General features: G+C 40.8%; 1 protein-coding gene and 1 long non-coding RNA gene across 2 annotated transcripts; one reads left to right on the plus strand and one right to left on the minus strand.

The window, feature by feature from the left end:
* The first annotated feature begins 42 nt into the window (after positions 1 to 42).
* Positions 43 to 7119, plus strand: LOC308406890. Its single transcript, XR_013973603.1, has 3 exons — positions 43 to 197; positions 285 to 352; positions 6285 to 7119. It is a non-coding gene; the product is annotated as an uncharacterized lncRNA (long non-coding RNA).
* A 138-nt stretch (positions 7120 to 7257) lies between these two features.
* On the minus strand, positions 7258 to 15354 carry scrt2 (scratch family zinc finger 2). Its single transcript, XM_080898180.1, has 2 exons — positions 14796 to 15354; positions 7258 to 11448 (listed from the first exon to the last, which is right to left on the minus strand). The coding sequence occupies exons 1-2, from the start codon at positions 14953 to 14955 to the stop codon at positions 10649 to 10651; spliced, it is 960 nt and encodes a 319-aa protein (XP_080754306.1). The 5' UTR covers positions 14956 to 15354; the 3' UTR covers positions 7258 to 10648.
* Positions 15355 to 15812: the final 458 nt, after the last annotated feature.

Below are 15812 nucleotides of genomic sequence, written 5' to 3' on the forward strand. Positions count from 1 at the left end.
AGGGCAGCGGTCACAGGGTTTCAACCACAGTAGAAACTTTAGGTGTGCGTTTGGTAGCATTTAAAGACGTGTAGATATAACGCATGCCTGCAAAACTGCTGTGTCCCATTAAAATTCACTCCAGAAATTAATCGTGCAGTTATGTAGAGCTGCAACAACCCCAGAGCCCTTCGGTGGCAGTGGTTTCTATTAATGAGGTCACTGTTTTTTTTGTGGACTGTTGCACGATATGGGCCTCTTCCTCCTCCTCCTCCTCCTCACTTGTTCATATTCTATTTTTGCAGGGATTTCAAAGACCCAGCCAGGTTGCTGTGGCTACATGGGGAAAAAAAGGATGTCTGGGCTCACACAGGTAAGTAAACTTCAAAAGATCTGCGGCAGTGGAGCGGAAACAACTATTGTTTGCTACAGCAAGCTACAGCATCATCTTCTAATGAGACAATTAAAACTGATTTCTTGGACAGAAGAGGCAGCCCAGTATATTGAATTATTAGAAATTCTTTGAAATGCAGTGGCAGCGCCTTTTATGGTGATTAATTGGTCACACGGGGATCAGTTAGAACATGAAAGTGGCCTATATATAGTGTGTAATCATTAACAGAGGTATCAGCATATAATATAATATTACAGATTAAAGATGAACAAAATGGATCCTGTTATGCTGCAGTGGGTGTAATCAGCTTCTTTTTTTTTTTGCCTCATTGTCAGGTGATTGTGTAGAAACAGCAATCTGTTTATTATTTCACTGGAGAACAGCTTAGCTTTGAAAACTGCCTCACATTTTCTACTTTGTTTCCGAAAGAGCAATTTAGCTGACACCAGAATACTGAAAACCCCACTTAAACTCTAATATAGTGACATGGATCATAATATGCTGACATGGGCTCCACGATTTAGTGTCCCTGCATGAATAACTGCAGTATAGTAAATAAGTACGGTGACATGTCTCTCCCCTCTCATTCACCACTTCATACCATAGTCGAATTGTTGCTTTGCCGTCAATCAAAAGCCGTTTGAAAAGAAACCAGCGTCACATGAAGACAAGAGACCGTGTCAGTCAAGCAGTATAGACATTTAAATCATCTCCAGCGTTAAAGTGTGTTCAGAGTCCCACTACACTCTGCGTGACCCTCTGCTGTCACAGCAGGGTGGTATGCGAGTTGTTAACATATCTCAATTACTTAGATTGAGTTAGTCACACAGGTACAGCGGCAGGTCACGGAAGAACAGTTCCCACATAATGATTTGCTGTTAATATTAGATTTCAGTCCCCGTGGGATTGTCACACTTAGAGCAGCTGGAGAAAATTACCTGCCAGCTTTCAGACAAGGAAGTGAGCTATATTTATTTACGCAGTATTATTTTTTTTTACAAGTTGACATGCTTTTAAAGTGATAATTATTCTGATGCTGCTTTTCAGTCTTCTTTGTGATAGATGAATGTGTGTGAGATCTTAGCACAGTTTAGCAACAGCGGATGTCTGCGTGTTTCCGGCCGAACGTGTGACTGATTCGCTCAGTGATGTTGATTACTCGCCGATGGCTGTCGCTGCCGAAATCTATGAAATTATTTTCTGCACTATCTCCTTCAAGTACATGAGAATGAGATTTCTGTTTAATGATCTTCCTCGCCTTGAAATAAATTTGCACCCCAAATCTCATCTACAGAGAGAGAACAAGTGGTGCTTCGGAGAGAGGTTATTTAGATGTGGATTAAACTGCAGTCACACTCAGTGCACCGTTCATTGACCTTATAGCAAAAACAAAAGCACAGAGACATTTTTTTCCAACTGTAAAGCCAAAAGAAACAGTTCATCCAAAAATCAAATTAACATGATTTCCCTCCTTCCAATAGTGCTGTTTTTCCCAGATTGTTTGGTGTGAGTTTCCAGGTTTTGGAGTTTTCCGTCTTCCCTTAAACATATAAGAAGTAAACGTCACTCATCTTGTGGCGCTCGAGGTGATTCTTCTGCAGAATCATAGGATTGGCAGATCTGGTTTGGTATAGAAAGAGATTTGCACGCAAGTTTGATTAACTAAATCATGATTTCTTCCAATAGACATTGCTGCTGAGTTTTCTTTTCTTTTTTGGCACCACAAGGTATAACTTGCATTCCCTGGCCATCTAATTAGATACACTTTGCTAGTACTGTGTTGGACCTCATTTTGCCTTCAGAACTGGCTTAATTCTCTGTGGCATAGATTCGACAATGCTGGAACTATTCCTTGGAGATTTCAGTCCATGTTGACATGATAGCATCACACAGTTGCTGCAGGTTTGTCATCCATGATGTGAATTTCCTGTTCCAAGAGATGATTAGAGTTTTTTGACAAAGCAGCCGTCAGAAGATGTGTGACAGGGTCAGCATCAATATTCAGGTAGGGTGTGGTGTTTAAACAATGCTCACATGGTACTAAGGGACCCAAGGTTCCAAGAAAATATGCCCTCATACCATTGCACCACCACTGCCACCAACCTGAACCACTGATACAAGGAAGGATTGCAGTCTGGTCATTCTCCTCTTGACTTCTGGCATTGCTAAAGGGATCACACAGAGAAGTGCTCCTCACTGGGTATTTTCTCTTTTTCAGACCTTTCTCTCAAAACATTAGAGATGGTTGTGTGGTGAAAATACCGCACGTAATTCACCTTTCTTCCCCATTCTGATGCTCAGTTTGAGTTTCAGCAGGTCATCTTGACCATGTATACATTTCTAAATGCTCTGAGTTGCTGCCATGTGATTGGCTGATTAGATATTTGCAGTTGAACAGGTGTGCTAGTAAAGTGACCAGAGAGTGTATCTCTATAACTCAGCAACTCACATCAAAACAGTTTGTTCTGAGGACCAGAACCGGCCAGTAGATGATCTCATTTCATGAAGTCATAAAAGAAAAACAAAACAACCTCCAAAAGTCAGTAAATATCAGTTAACCTGGAGGTGACTGACTACACTGAGTCTTTACTGCTGTTTAACTCAAACCCAACAGAGGGCGCTCCACTTACTTAAGCAAGCCAATATTTAAACACATGTGAACACATAACAGCTGATGGATAAGCATCTGGCCTCTTTAAATCAGACAGACAGTAACGCTCATGCAAAGTGATCCCTATTAAATTATTTGTTGTTTATCTATGCATGTATAGGACAATGTGTGTGTTCAAAAATAGTTATAGTAATTTTTTTTCCCAGTGTGATATGCTGAACTACAAAGGTATTAAAAATTGAGTTGGCTAAACAAGAAATAACAGGACAGAAAATGATTTGAGTTCTTTAATATTGTTGTAATTATATTATTGTTATTGTTGTTATATTGTTATATGTTGATGTTTATTTAGAAAATTGTTTTTATTTTAAAGCCACAATTGTACTGAAAAATCTTAGATAGTTGTTCTGTTAGTTAGCTTTTACACAATTATGGTCGCCTGCACCCAACGCTCATCTTCTGAGTGTAATTCATTCACAAAAAAATGAGAAAAAGCACACAATAAAGAAAGTTAACGATTATTTTTTATGTGGCAAAGCGTCTGTCTGTCCATCCGTTGATTCATTGTTCACAAGAGTCAGTTCTCCTACAAGATTGGTCAGAATTTATACACCGTGATCATTTAATGCGTCTCCATCAAAAACGATGAAGGTCATATTTGCTATTTTACAGGCACATTTCCATTTTCAGATGAATCACTAGTCCTTTTTAGAGTGACCTGACAAAAAGGCTGTGATAAAATAATCAGACATGCCTACCGAATTCATCGAGTTGAACACAATTCAGTACTATCTTCTTATCATGTTTCAACTGACATTAATTAGTATGCTTTTAAAAAGCACAACAATTGAATATGGGTTTGAACTGCCCTTTTCATAATCAGCAAATTCTGTAAAATATTTTTTAATCCTCATCAGAACAAAAAAAAAAATATATCTGAAGTTTGTGTAAACGTCCTCACATTTAAGAAGTAAATATTTTGAATTTTGGTCTAAAATTTGCTTTGTTATTTTTCTGTAATCAGAATAGTTGCTGATTGATGAACTTATACGCTAATCAGCTAATTATTGCAGCTCTGCTAATTATAATGCAATGCAGTGCTGTCCTTGTTACTGCGTACATTGTATATGAAGGAAAAAGGAGCTATTTAAGGAATAACCTCCTTGACTTTTGCCTGAGTGCTGATGACAAGTTGGATATCTAAGATGCATAAAAATGCGATTTTGACATGACTTCAAAAAGAGAAGCATACGGATGAGGTGGACCCTCTGCCAACAGAGAGATGAGGAAACAGATGGGTTTTACACAAACAGCACAAACATCAAGAACACTGAGTTAAAGAGCTTGGCAGTCTCACTTGATGAAACAGTGAGGAATGGAGGCGCTTTTAATGAGCATCTCTCCTGTGATGCAGAATGTGAAAAGACAAACTGTTAGCTCTTAAAGGGGCAGTTACAGTTGGTTGGTCCTGGCTGGTTTTACCAACCTCTTGTTGAGTGACTTTGGTCAGGGTGCATACCTGCTGGTTATGCAGTGGGGCACTGTTTGCATGTGGATTTTAGGAGCTTGAAAACGATGCAGAGCAGATTTTCTCCTTCAGCTGAATCATCCAGTTGAACTGACAGCACTGTCATCAACATCAAAGCCTGTTTTTTTGTTTTTTTTGTTTACGCTGACAGTTGGTGAACAGCCTACAGATGGCGCCAGATGTATGAAAAGGGTCAGAGCAAGGGCCGGCACCAGATAAAGGAGAGTTGAATTAGTTAATGATAATTTAGATAATTACAAAAATGATTAGTTGTTTGCTTTTTCACCAGCCAGTAACTGAGAGACACCTGCAGCAACTGAAATAAAGAGTGATTGTAAATTCAGCAGGAGCATCCATGTCTATTTTATGACCGATCTTTGATGAATTAATGAGCCATTTATTCCATGAACAGTGGGGAAAAAAAGAGATCTCGGCATGTGCCCCAAACACTGAAATATTTATTTATATAAAACTCTTTTGTCTCACATGTCAGAAGCCAGAACCTGGAAATGTTTGGGAGCGAGCACCTGAAAGGACTCACTGATTAACAAAATTGTTGTTTAAGCTCTGCTTGTTTGCCGTGTTTACCACAATAGCCTGTGTATGACTTTCCTGTGCAGAGTAGCAAATCAGAATTTGAACTACATCAAATTAATAATTAAAAAAAAAACTGCAGATGTTTTTTTTCAGTTAGTTTATATTTAAAATATAGGAAAGGAGTGTTTTGGATTTTTTAAATATTCAAATCTTTCATTTAAAAGCTGCTAAAGAATTAAAATAAATATTCAACAACAAAGTATTTTAGTACTTCTGCTTTAAAAATTCTTGCACAGATACTTGAGTATTAAAATTTTTCCAGGTTAATTTCTATTTGATAGATTTTTTTAAAGTTCAACTTTTTAGACAAGATCATGCTGGACAGAGCACATACTATACTTTAAAGATTATTGTTATTATTAGATTCCCAATTTACTGATTAATCTAACAAATGTCATAATATAGTAAAAAAAAAATTAAATCACAGTTTTGTAATCAAAACTTTATCAAACGCTGCATGATTAAGGCAGATAACATATTAGCAAAATTGGCAAATATATTGACGTATTAGTAAAGAAAACACAGCTACTTCATTTTGTGTGCAGTGTTACCCTTTTTCCAGTGTGCGAGGTTTAACGGTTCCTGTTGCTCTAGATTTGTGCGGTAGCATTTTATTAACCCCTTACTCCTTCAGAAGGCAGAAATATTTTCTCTCAGACAGTCACTCAGAAGATGATGGTGTTCTCAAGTCAATATCTTTGAAGTGTGGGTGTAGCACGCTCAATTTTGCAGGTTGTTTTAAATAATTTACCTGATCTGCTGCCAGCGAGAGGGCAGTGGGAGGTGCTGGCTGTGTGCCGGGTTTTGGAGCGTTGCAGATGAGGGGGTGTGATATAGTATGCAGGGCCACAGTTGCCCTACCTGCCTCCTGATGGCGATCGCTCACAGTGGCTGTTGTTACACACACAGCACACCCATGGGTGATGTAATTGGATTCTGTGGGTCCCCATTTTACAGTCCATTGCCGTGTAATGAAATCAGTTATTTACTTTCATCATAAAATCTGATAAGGGACAACATCTGCCGGGGTAAAGTTTGAGTGAGCGCCGCATGTGAATGTTGATGTGCGGTCTGCAGTGCTGCGAGCTTAATCAGCACTTGGCTATAAACTTGTCATTTGACTCCACACGTGAAAACCAATATGCCGCTTTATTTTGTTACGTGTTTAACTTTAGGATAACTACCATGGAGGCAGGAGCCAGGATAATCACCGCTTCCCCATGTTGAAGGAAGGAGTGTGCAGCTAAGCGTCTTGTTTCTGAGCCCCTGCTCTGCTCTGCCTGCTGTCTCATTATACTGCTGCTGTGCTGCTGGAGGACACTGAAGGACACAAGCGATTGAATTCAAGTGTTGTATATTCCCTGGAAACCAATCAAGAAAAGCCCCAGAATAATAATCCCTGTTCGCTGTCATGATTCATTTTTATTTTGTTCCATATTTTTCTCTGGCTTTTGAGTCACTCAGAAAGAGTAGTTCCAGCATAAAATCAATGTTCCATTAAAATTTAATGACCAGGAAGGGCTTAATAGTGGTGGAACAGATGCCTCTGCTTTTGATAACGCCGACATCTCAGGAACTCTTATTCAAAGCTACATTGGTGCTGTCAGGTCCTCTGACCACTCCCGTTCCGAGCTGTTGTGAAAAACAAAGGATATTGGCATTTCTGTGCCTCCGAGCGGTGAAATTAAAAGTTAGTAAATTGACAGTAAAGCTCATAAAATCCCTCAAACATTGACAGAGGAGGCTACAGCTGATGGCACATTATAGTCATAATTACAATTACTCACTCTGCTAATGTTGACTAAGGGATACTCCAAACAGATACCAGGCTGGCCATTTTCTAAGTGTGTGGGCAAACATCTGCAGGATACATGTGTGTGTGCATGTGTTGATAATAAAAACACAAAAACACCCCGTTATCATTTAATAAAATCATATTTGACTGTTTTAAAGGGAAGAGTGGACTTGCAGGTTCCTTGTGCTATTGTTTTTATTAACGTTATCATTGCTATTGTTGTCATCATTATTAATTGTAGCAGAACAAGATAAAATCAAAACACCCCTCAGCAATCATGGCTTAAGTTTCTTCATACTCAGCTGGAACAGAGAAAGACAGAGAGAGAGAGAGAGAGAGAGAAGGAAGATAAATAGAGAGAAAGAGAGGATGAAAGTGGAAAATCTTAATCAGTTTTTTTTTTTCTTTGAGGACCATATGGAAGGTTTCAAGCAGCCAACCATATGTTGAAGGCTTTTGTCATGGAAATCATACTTTTTGGCACTTTTTCATTGCGCAGCCAAGCCGGGCACATAAATAGAAGAAAATAAATTAAAAAGAAAAAAAATACAACTAAAAAGAAAAACAGAACATGATCAAATCTTTGAGAATACACAGAGTTTGAAGGTTTTTTTGTTTGTAACTTACAACAGATAGCTTTTTAATCAAGACACTCCCTGATTCACGTGGCCACCCAGACTGCAATTGGTACCTGTATTTGTCTTTTTTTTTTCTTTAAATAAAAAAAGACAGCATGAATAGAAAAAGAGCAATTAAATGTCTACATGCATTGTCATATTATTGCTGTGATATATTTACAAATATATTTACAAAATTATCAAAGAGGAACAATGTTTCCCTACGTCTAAATCAGTAGTTTGGAATCAAATTGTGCCTCCCTCTCTGCAATTAGTATTTTCTCTGAGGACTAGCTGTAATACTCGCAGTTTTAGATAGAAGCCTACAGGTATAATATATGTCCAATCAATCTTTTTTTAATGATCTCGGTGCCTTCTGCCTTAGTAAAGGTTTTGGAGATGCCTTATATGCCATGGTGAAATGTAAAACATAGAATAAGTTGGAAGCAGTGATCTCTGCATTAGTTCACTAATACAGCGACGTGTGTTCGGCAAGTTAATCAGGAGACAGGTGGTTTGGATGCTCTCATGCAGTGATTCAGCTGTAGCGGTTAGGCGAGCATTGACAGGATGATGGTGAAACGGGGAGGAGAGGACGGACAAACAGAGCAGAAGCTCATCTTTACGCTCTTTTATCCTCAGCATTGTGTTTTTGTTTTATTAAGGGCAAGCTCAGCATTACTGTGATCGTGCCATCCATTTGGAATATGCAAATAGCTGACAGTGCATTTGCCTGCTGGTGCTTGACCTTCCCCTTGGAGGTCGCTCACCGACTCAATTACGCTCCCTATCTGCAGTCTGTCTGCAAACACCTGTTATCCTCCCACACTCCGCCACCCTCCGCCAATCCCACTTCAGCACATCTCATCCTCGCTGCGTCTGTTTAGAAGCAGTTGGGACAGGATGAGGACGGCTGTTGGGGTGGGGAGGGATGCGGGACAAATGATGTGGGAGTTAGAAGTGCATTACAGCGCGTCGTTTTATTGCAACAGTCTTGAAAACTTTCTCCACCAAGGCAGTTCATGTCAAGATCATTTTCATTAGTGCTGGTTAAGATGTACGTGCAGCCAGCTTTATTCTGCCTCAGAGATTTCCTTCAACGGCACGTGACACGTTTGGGATCGGTTGCGACTTTATTTAACTATATTTAATTGCTTTATTATGTCAGTGTGTTAAATGAGATTTATTGTAAACCTTCTAGCAATTCAGTTACTCAAGCTGCCAGAAGATATTTTTGCACCTGCTTGGTCTGAACAACAGTAATACTTTCAGGTGAATACGAACAGATTTTGATACTTTCTCACAATTATTATTGCTTTTTCACCTTTGCAGACTTGGTGTAACTTAATTACACCTACATCATTTGACTTGTTTTTACATCTACATCCATGTCTATGTCGGCCGTTTATAAAAATTCCTTGTCGCCTGAGATTTAAAGACAGAAAGTCCCGGAAAATCTTCAGTAATGAGGAGGAAGAGGAGGGGGAGGTGGACTTTGGAGAAACCGTGAGATAAAGTTGTTTCATTTTATTGCCCTAGGTGGAGTTATGATTGTTATACATGTCAATTGCTATGTCAGGTAAGTTATTGCCACAAAAACAAAAATACTTCTGCAGTCATTCATTTGAAGTCTTCTAGCGCTGCTACTGTACATTGTTCCTCTTTAAAAAACTAAGTCCCATGGACTCTCTACAGTTTTCATGCATATAAACATTTTCTTTGAAAATCAGCAGCATCTTACAAGGTCAATGGATGTTCCTTTTTTAAAAATTATAAACCATAAATAAATACATGATAAATAAGCAAGTCTTCAATAAATACACAAAATCAGGTAAATAAATAAATAGATAGATAAATAGGTAAATAAATAAAGTATTTACATGATAAATAGATGGGATGCATCTAAACTGTGGGCGGAGCTTTTAGCGACATATAAAACAGACAAACAGAAAAATTTGACTGTCACTTTGTAACTGAGGGTGGGTGAGTCCATACCTTCACTCTGAGGTAACACTGGCGGAGGGGGGGGGAGCACCTCGAACACTGGGTGAAGATTGCTCGTAAAGACTGGAGTTTATGGAAGCCACCACGGTGGAGGAAGAACAACGAGTTTTCATTGCTATAGACGAGTCAACCGCACATGGCACTTATTATAACGACGAGATCATTTGGTCTGGCTCTCAGTGTCTGTGCATCAGGGTGAGACTATGAATTTGATCAGGCGGAGTGCGTGATAACCTGTTCAACAGGCCAACGTTTTAAAACCACTGCTCTTGCAGAATTGAATTGGATGACCTATGATCTTAAATAGCTTATTTAACTCGGCTTTTTTTTTGTGAGTACCCACAGTTACAAAGAAGCATTTGATTAAGAAGGGATAATCAGCACAAAAAAATAAATTTAGAAAAATCAAATAGAAAAATAACATCCATTGAATTGAAACACTGGTGTGGAAAAGGGGTTTGTGTGTTTTACCTTTTAAAATGATCTCCCTTTTTTGCAAATACTGTCATAGTTCACATTTTCATAAAAAGTTCATGTTGGCAGTTGCAAAAGAATTCAATTCTTAGCAAATAAAAAGCAGCATAAAAATACAAGAGGTCATTTTGTCTCTAAAAAACAAAAGAACACTGTTAGTCCTTTTTTATGTTTTTTTTTCTTTTTTCATTACTATTTCCTATAAAATATCAGGATTCTAAATATTATTACTATTGATATCAATATCATATTAGTCATTGATAAAAATTCACATGCCAGGCCTCATATATTATCGTGTGTGTGTGTCTGTGTGTGTCTGTGTGTGCACGCATGTCTTTGTGTGTTTCCATGTTCCCACATCCGTGGCAAGCATGTTGCTGAATTGTGTACATCTATCATCTACAGTCTCTATTTGGGGGAAGGTTGTTTGATTGTATGTTTCTGTGGACGATTAGCTACTGTGCAGGGAAAAAAATCCAGCATCTTCTGAAATTGTCTTTGCCATAATCATTAGAGTTTCTTCACGTAATCTCAGTGAAAATATTGCTTTCTAAAAAAAGGGAAGAAAAAAGGCATGGAGGGCAGAGTGAACAGGGTTATTGGTTGTGAACCTACAACAGGGGTTCAGTGTTTTACTTCTTCCTTGTGGTTAGTTGTCTGATCCAGAGTCATCTTCGTCTGCAGAGCCCTTGAAGCAAGCTGACTCATAGTGCTTGTTCAAGTAGGACTTGAGAGCGAAGGTCTTATTGCAGCGCTTGCATCTGTAGTGTTTGAAGGCAGAGTGTGTTTGCATGTGGGCGCGGAGGTTTGAACGGTCAGCAAAGGCTTTGCCACAGTGGGCGCAGGCAAAGGGCTTCTCCCCCGTGTGTGAGCGCATGTGACCTTGAAGCAGCCACGGCCTGCTGAAGGCTTTGTTGCACACCTCGCACTTGTGCTTGAGGTCGTGGGTGAGGATGTGCATGGCCAGCGCTGGCATGGATACGTACACTTTACTACAGGTGGGACACTTGCGGGCCATCTTGCTGTCCAGGCTGCGATGCGTCTGCTTGTGTCTGCTGAGGTTGGAGGAGGTGGCGTACGTCTTGCCGCACTCATTGCAGGTGTGGCGAGGCGTGCCGGCTCCCCTCTCCTGAGCCCCACCGTTGGCACTGCTGCTTCTGGAGCCTCCACCACGACTCTCCCCATCTCCCTTTCGCCTCGAGCGCCCGTCAGAGATGAAGAAGGCATCCATGGTGTAACCCTCGGCCAGGGCCTCCGATTCACCAGTGTAGAAGCCGCTGGCGGTCATGCCAGACTGGGGGCTGTCGGGGTGCTTCAGGTCAGGGTCACAGTACTCCCCTCCGCTGCTCACCTGGGTGTACAGGGGGTCTGACACTGGTGAAGCAAGCTTGTGCTCCATCTTCTTCTCCCCCTGGTATACAGATGGCGTGATGTAATCCTGGATGTATCCTGGACAAGAGAAACACACAAACACAGTTGGCCAAGGGTTGTGATGAGTAAGGACACAGTGACATGCTAATGATTACATGATTGTAGTGTTGCATGATGGTGAAAGACTGAGTGGCAGAGCTAATTTCATTTTTTCCACAACCCACAGGTTGTACAGACAATAGCTCAGTGATGCAGGGAAACGTGCAAGCTCAGCTGCGTTTAGAGAGGTTGCAATTTTACAATAAAGATGAGCGCTAGATAATAGCTCATCAAAGAAGTCTCCTGTGTAGGAAGATGCATATTAAAATCCTTCTTAAATGTAGTAGGCTCACTGACTGGCCCGTCTTTCACTGCGACTGCTGACATCAAAGAGAATTATATTTTAAGACTAAATCCTAGAATAAAAATCTCCCCTTTTTTTACTATTTTATTTTAAAGCTTTTTATACAGGTTTAACAAATTAAATGTGTTTCTTTGCTTGTTGTGAAACAGACTAATGTGATACATGCATATCTAATGCAGGTCTTTTGTGCTACTTCTTCAAGCAGGTTTAAACATGATGCAGTAGAGCAAGGCCCCTAAGTGATTTAAACTGCGCAGAGCATGGTTTCAGAGTGATATATTTTATTGGCATCATTCAAGTCTTTCCTTTCTCTCCGAAGCAGCTCAGTGCTACAGGAGCTAGAAGGCTGGCTGGCAGCTAAATGCATCAAAACGTAACTCGATCTAGCCTTACGTTATGAATCTCTGGAGCATATACTACCTTCAGGCTTGATATTCTATAGGTTAAACATAAGCGAGCAAACATAAAATGTGGTGAAATTTCCTTCCCCTGACAAATAGTGCATAACTGCAGAAAAAAAAGCCATTCCTGCACCGTGTGCAGCAAGCAGTGGAAATTAGGTATTGACTTCTTTTTTAATGAAATTCAAAGTTTTGAAGTGATCAATAGGCTATCATCTGTAAAAATAGTGCAGCTGTTAGAACAGCTGAGTGCTGGAGAAGACAGAAATAATGCAAGAAACAGATCAAGTACCTGCAACACACAATAGCAGTCTATTGAGTGCGTGCTTGATATTGTGCAAAGTGGCATCATGCACGTTTTTTGTGAAGAAGGTCACCTGTCTGCAGCAGTGAGCACACTGAAGTACCTCCAAGAAACAAGCCATTAAGAAATCAGTTGAAGTGCTCTCTTACTGCAGCGTCTCCATTCCCAAGGGTTTGAGTTCACACACCCACTTTGTCAAAGACATGACCATGACACCCGGGGACAGGGAAAACACCAGGCCTGCGCACACATTATTGTGCTGCACTGCATGGCTTCACTTTTTTAAATGCACAGATGGTGTTTGTCAGAAAGAGAGGAACACTTGTTTTCAAAACTAGATTATTAGAAAAAACACATGTTTATTTATCCTTTAAAAACATATTCTTATAATTACAGTTAAATAGGCAAGTGCTGCTTCTGCTTCAGAAATTAAATCCACCTGTTTTGCAGCCACACTATTAAATGTTATGAATATAATTGCATGCTACAAATCGCAGCATGGGCTTTTTCTTCTTTTTTTTTTTTTTTATCAGCAAAGCATACTTTGCTGCATCAGTATAAGCGGAATTGTTTACTATGTTTCAATTACCCAAGGTCAGACACGAAGCTTTAGGACTCGAGCTGTATCAGCCTTTACAGCCCATAGACTCATTTCTGTAATGCAAAGCAAGCATGTAATTAATGGACCCTCTCAGCCACCCCTCTTTGTTGTTCGACAGACACTCAAGTCAAATGTCTCCACAATGGGGGGAAGAAACTCTCCTGGCACGGCAGAAGTGCTGATGTTAGGGATTTCAGCCACGCTGAGGATTCTTTTTTTTTTTTACCTTTTTTTTTAACTCGGCATGAAAAGAACAATTCTTTTGTTAGAATTAAATACCTTTTGTCAAAATTAATGTTTTGCCTTATTGTGTTTTCTTTCTTTTTAATATAATGCATTATTCACGGTGTTGAACAATAGATTCAAGAACAATAGAGAGTGACAAAAATTATACAAATGGATTTCTAATTATTTTAAATCTTGCAGAAGGAAAACTAAAAAACAGAATTAGTGTAAGCTGCACTATATGATTAAATATATAAAAACGTTTTAACAGACATAATTTTTTTTAGTCTTCACCTGGAAGTTATTTAGAGTTTTGTAAACCTGTTCAGTCTCTTTTGCCCCGAATAACATTTTTTTTTTTAAATCCCCCGTCTTTTGAATTTCACCTTGTTGCTGACAAGGTTGAATAACAGGTGGGTATGAACACAGCATTTAGCCGTGGACCGTGAAGCCTCTCTCGCCATGCAAACATCCCGAGAAACCACAACAAAGACTCACATATGGCCCACCAAACGTGGCCACAAAATGGAAGCGGCAGGCTTAAAGCGGACCGTGAAAGTGAAGGTCGCCTCACAGCTCTGACGGGAGCTTAGTGCGAGCAGTGAGTGTGGTGTCCACAGTGCAGCTATGTGCCTTTCTTCGTGTTTACTGTACATCTGTCACGTGATCGGCCTCATTGCTGCCCCAAGCATTTTTGTCTCCCTTTTCTCCTTCCCCTCACTATGCCTTTAACCCAACTCCCCACCTCCCTCCTGGCTCTACTGTACACTGTGTTAATGTCTCTTGTGGCGGCGATAGGCCTGCACGGCTGAAACTCTAACCCCTGCTAGTTTTCAAATGCCCGGAAGGAAGAGAAAGATGTAGTGGAGCGATGGGGGTGGGGAGACTGTGCATGCTCCATTTGGATGGGAAGAGGGGGGCAAGGGAGGATCGGACCGTGATCGGAACTCAAGGACAATAACAGCTAAGGACAAATGTATCATCTGATGCTCATCGCTCATATTCATGAATTTTTTTAGTCCACATGATGACCAGATATAGTCAGCCCATGTGCGTTCAGCCACCACAGGTTGGTGCAGTCATACAAATACGTAACAGGAGCTTCTCCTGATTAGACACACGTTTTGCTCCCTATTTACATAAACTAATCCGTGGCTTTGACCTGAATTGCGTCTGTCCTTCACTAGAGTCAAAAAACAAAAGTCTGGGAGCACACTGGTGGGGGTGGGGTGCCTCTGGAGAGGATTATTTAGGATACCAGTGCAAAAATCAGCTGGCTTAATGTAACATCTAAATTAATTTACATGCTACAAGCATGCTGTTGGCTGACTCAAAGGAAATTCTCACTCAACAACAAAGCAAAAGAAGATACCATCTGTGCTAAGTGTGGAAATATCAGGCATGCTGAAATCAGCACCGGAGCTGTTTACAGGCAGGAGCGCTAGCACATCTTTAACTGGAGCAGCTCGGACTGGAGGCATGTTAACTCACCATTCTCGCTGAGACGAACCCCGAGGCTGGTCACCGAGTCTGTGATGGAGCGTGCAAAAGTGAACGAGTCGTCCAGGTGGTGATGATGATTGGAAGTGGCCACATTGGACGAAGAGAAATCATCAAGCTTGATCTTCTTTACCAAAAATGAGCGGGGCATGTTTCAATGGATAAAAACACAGAGCTGAGAAAAACGCATGAGAGAACTGAAAAGACCCTTCTGAGGAAGCACACAAGCAGAGCTGGCTTGACGATAATCCTTGTGGTTAATGTGAAGACAAGAGCCAAAAACATAAGATAAGAAAGAAAATGGAAACCAGTGGACAACAAGGCTGCCGGCAATGCTGTGTGATACTCTCTGGCTCCCCCAGCTTCCCCCGGAAAAATAAAAAAATAAAAAATAAAAGCGATCCTGTTCAGCACTGGATAGCTCCTGTGATGCAGCAGGCTTAAGGGACCAGTGAGGAAGAGAAGAGATGGAGACAGACAGAGAGAGGAGGGAGAGAGAGAGACTGTCAGACTAGCTGAGATCAGCAATCACGCCAGCCTTTATATGGGGCACAGGCAGTGGAAGATCAGGTGGTGCTGCGAAATGGAGCTGCTTAGCTTTAATCCATCAAATGTCCCCGGGGACACACATCAAATTACTACTGAACCGTCTGTGCATTCGCACACAGACAGAGGAGAAAGAACACAGCCAGACCCCCACTGCCCCCACTGCTGCTCCCCCTCCTCCTCTCCTCCCCTCCCCCTTTCACCCCTCTTATGCTCCATGCTCAGAGGAGGAGTAAAAGAGGAGGGTAGACAATGGAGATGTGGATGAGAACACACTCAGTGTCCTGTCCCCCATTGTTTTCAGATGAAGTGGCACAGTTTATGTTTGTCTTGTACAGGCACGGCCTCCCTCATGTCACCTCCTTTACCACAAACAGCTTCAGATCTTTCCATCCCTTCGACACGCCGCACTGTACTCACATGCTGAGAGCACACATACAGTACAGAGGAGAGGCTATCAGA

The sequence above is a fragment of the Rhamphochromis sp. 'chilingali' genome (assembly GCF_963969265.1).
Source record: "Rhamphochromis sp. 'chilingali' genome assembly, chromosome: 12".
Lineage (NCBI taxonomy): Eukaryota > Metazoa > Chordata > Actinopteri > Cichliformes > Cichlidae > Rhamphochromis > Rhamphochromis sp. 'chilingali'.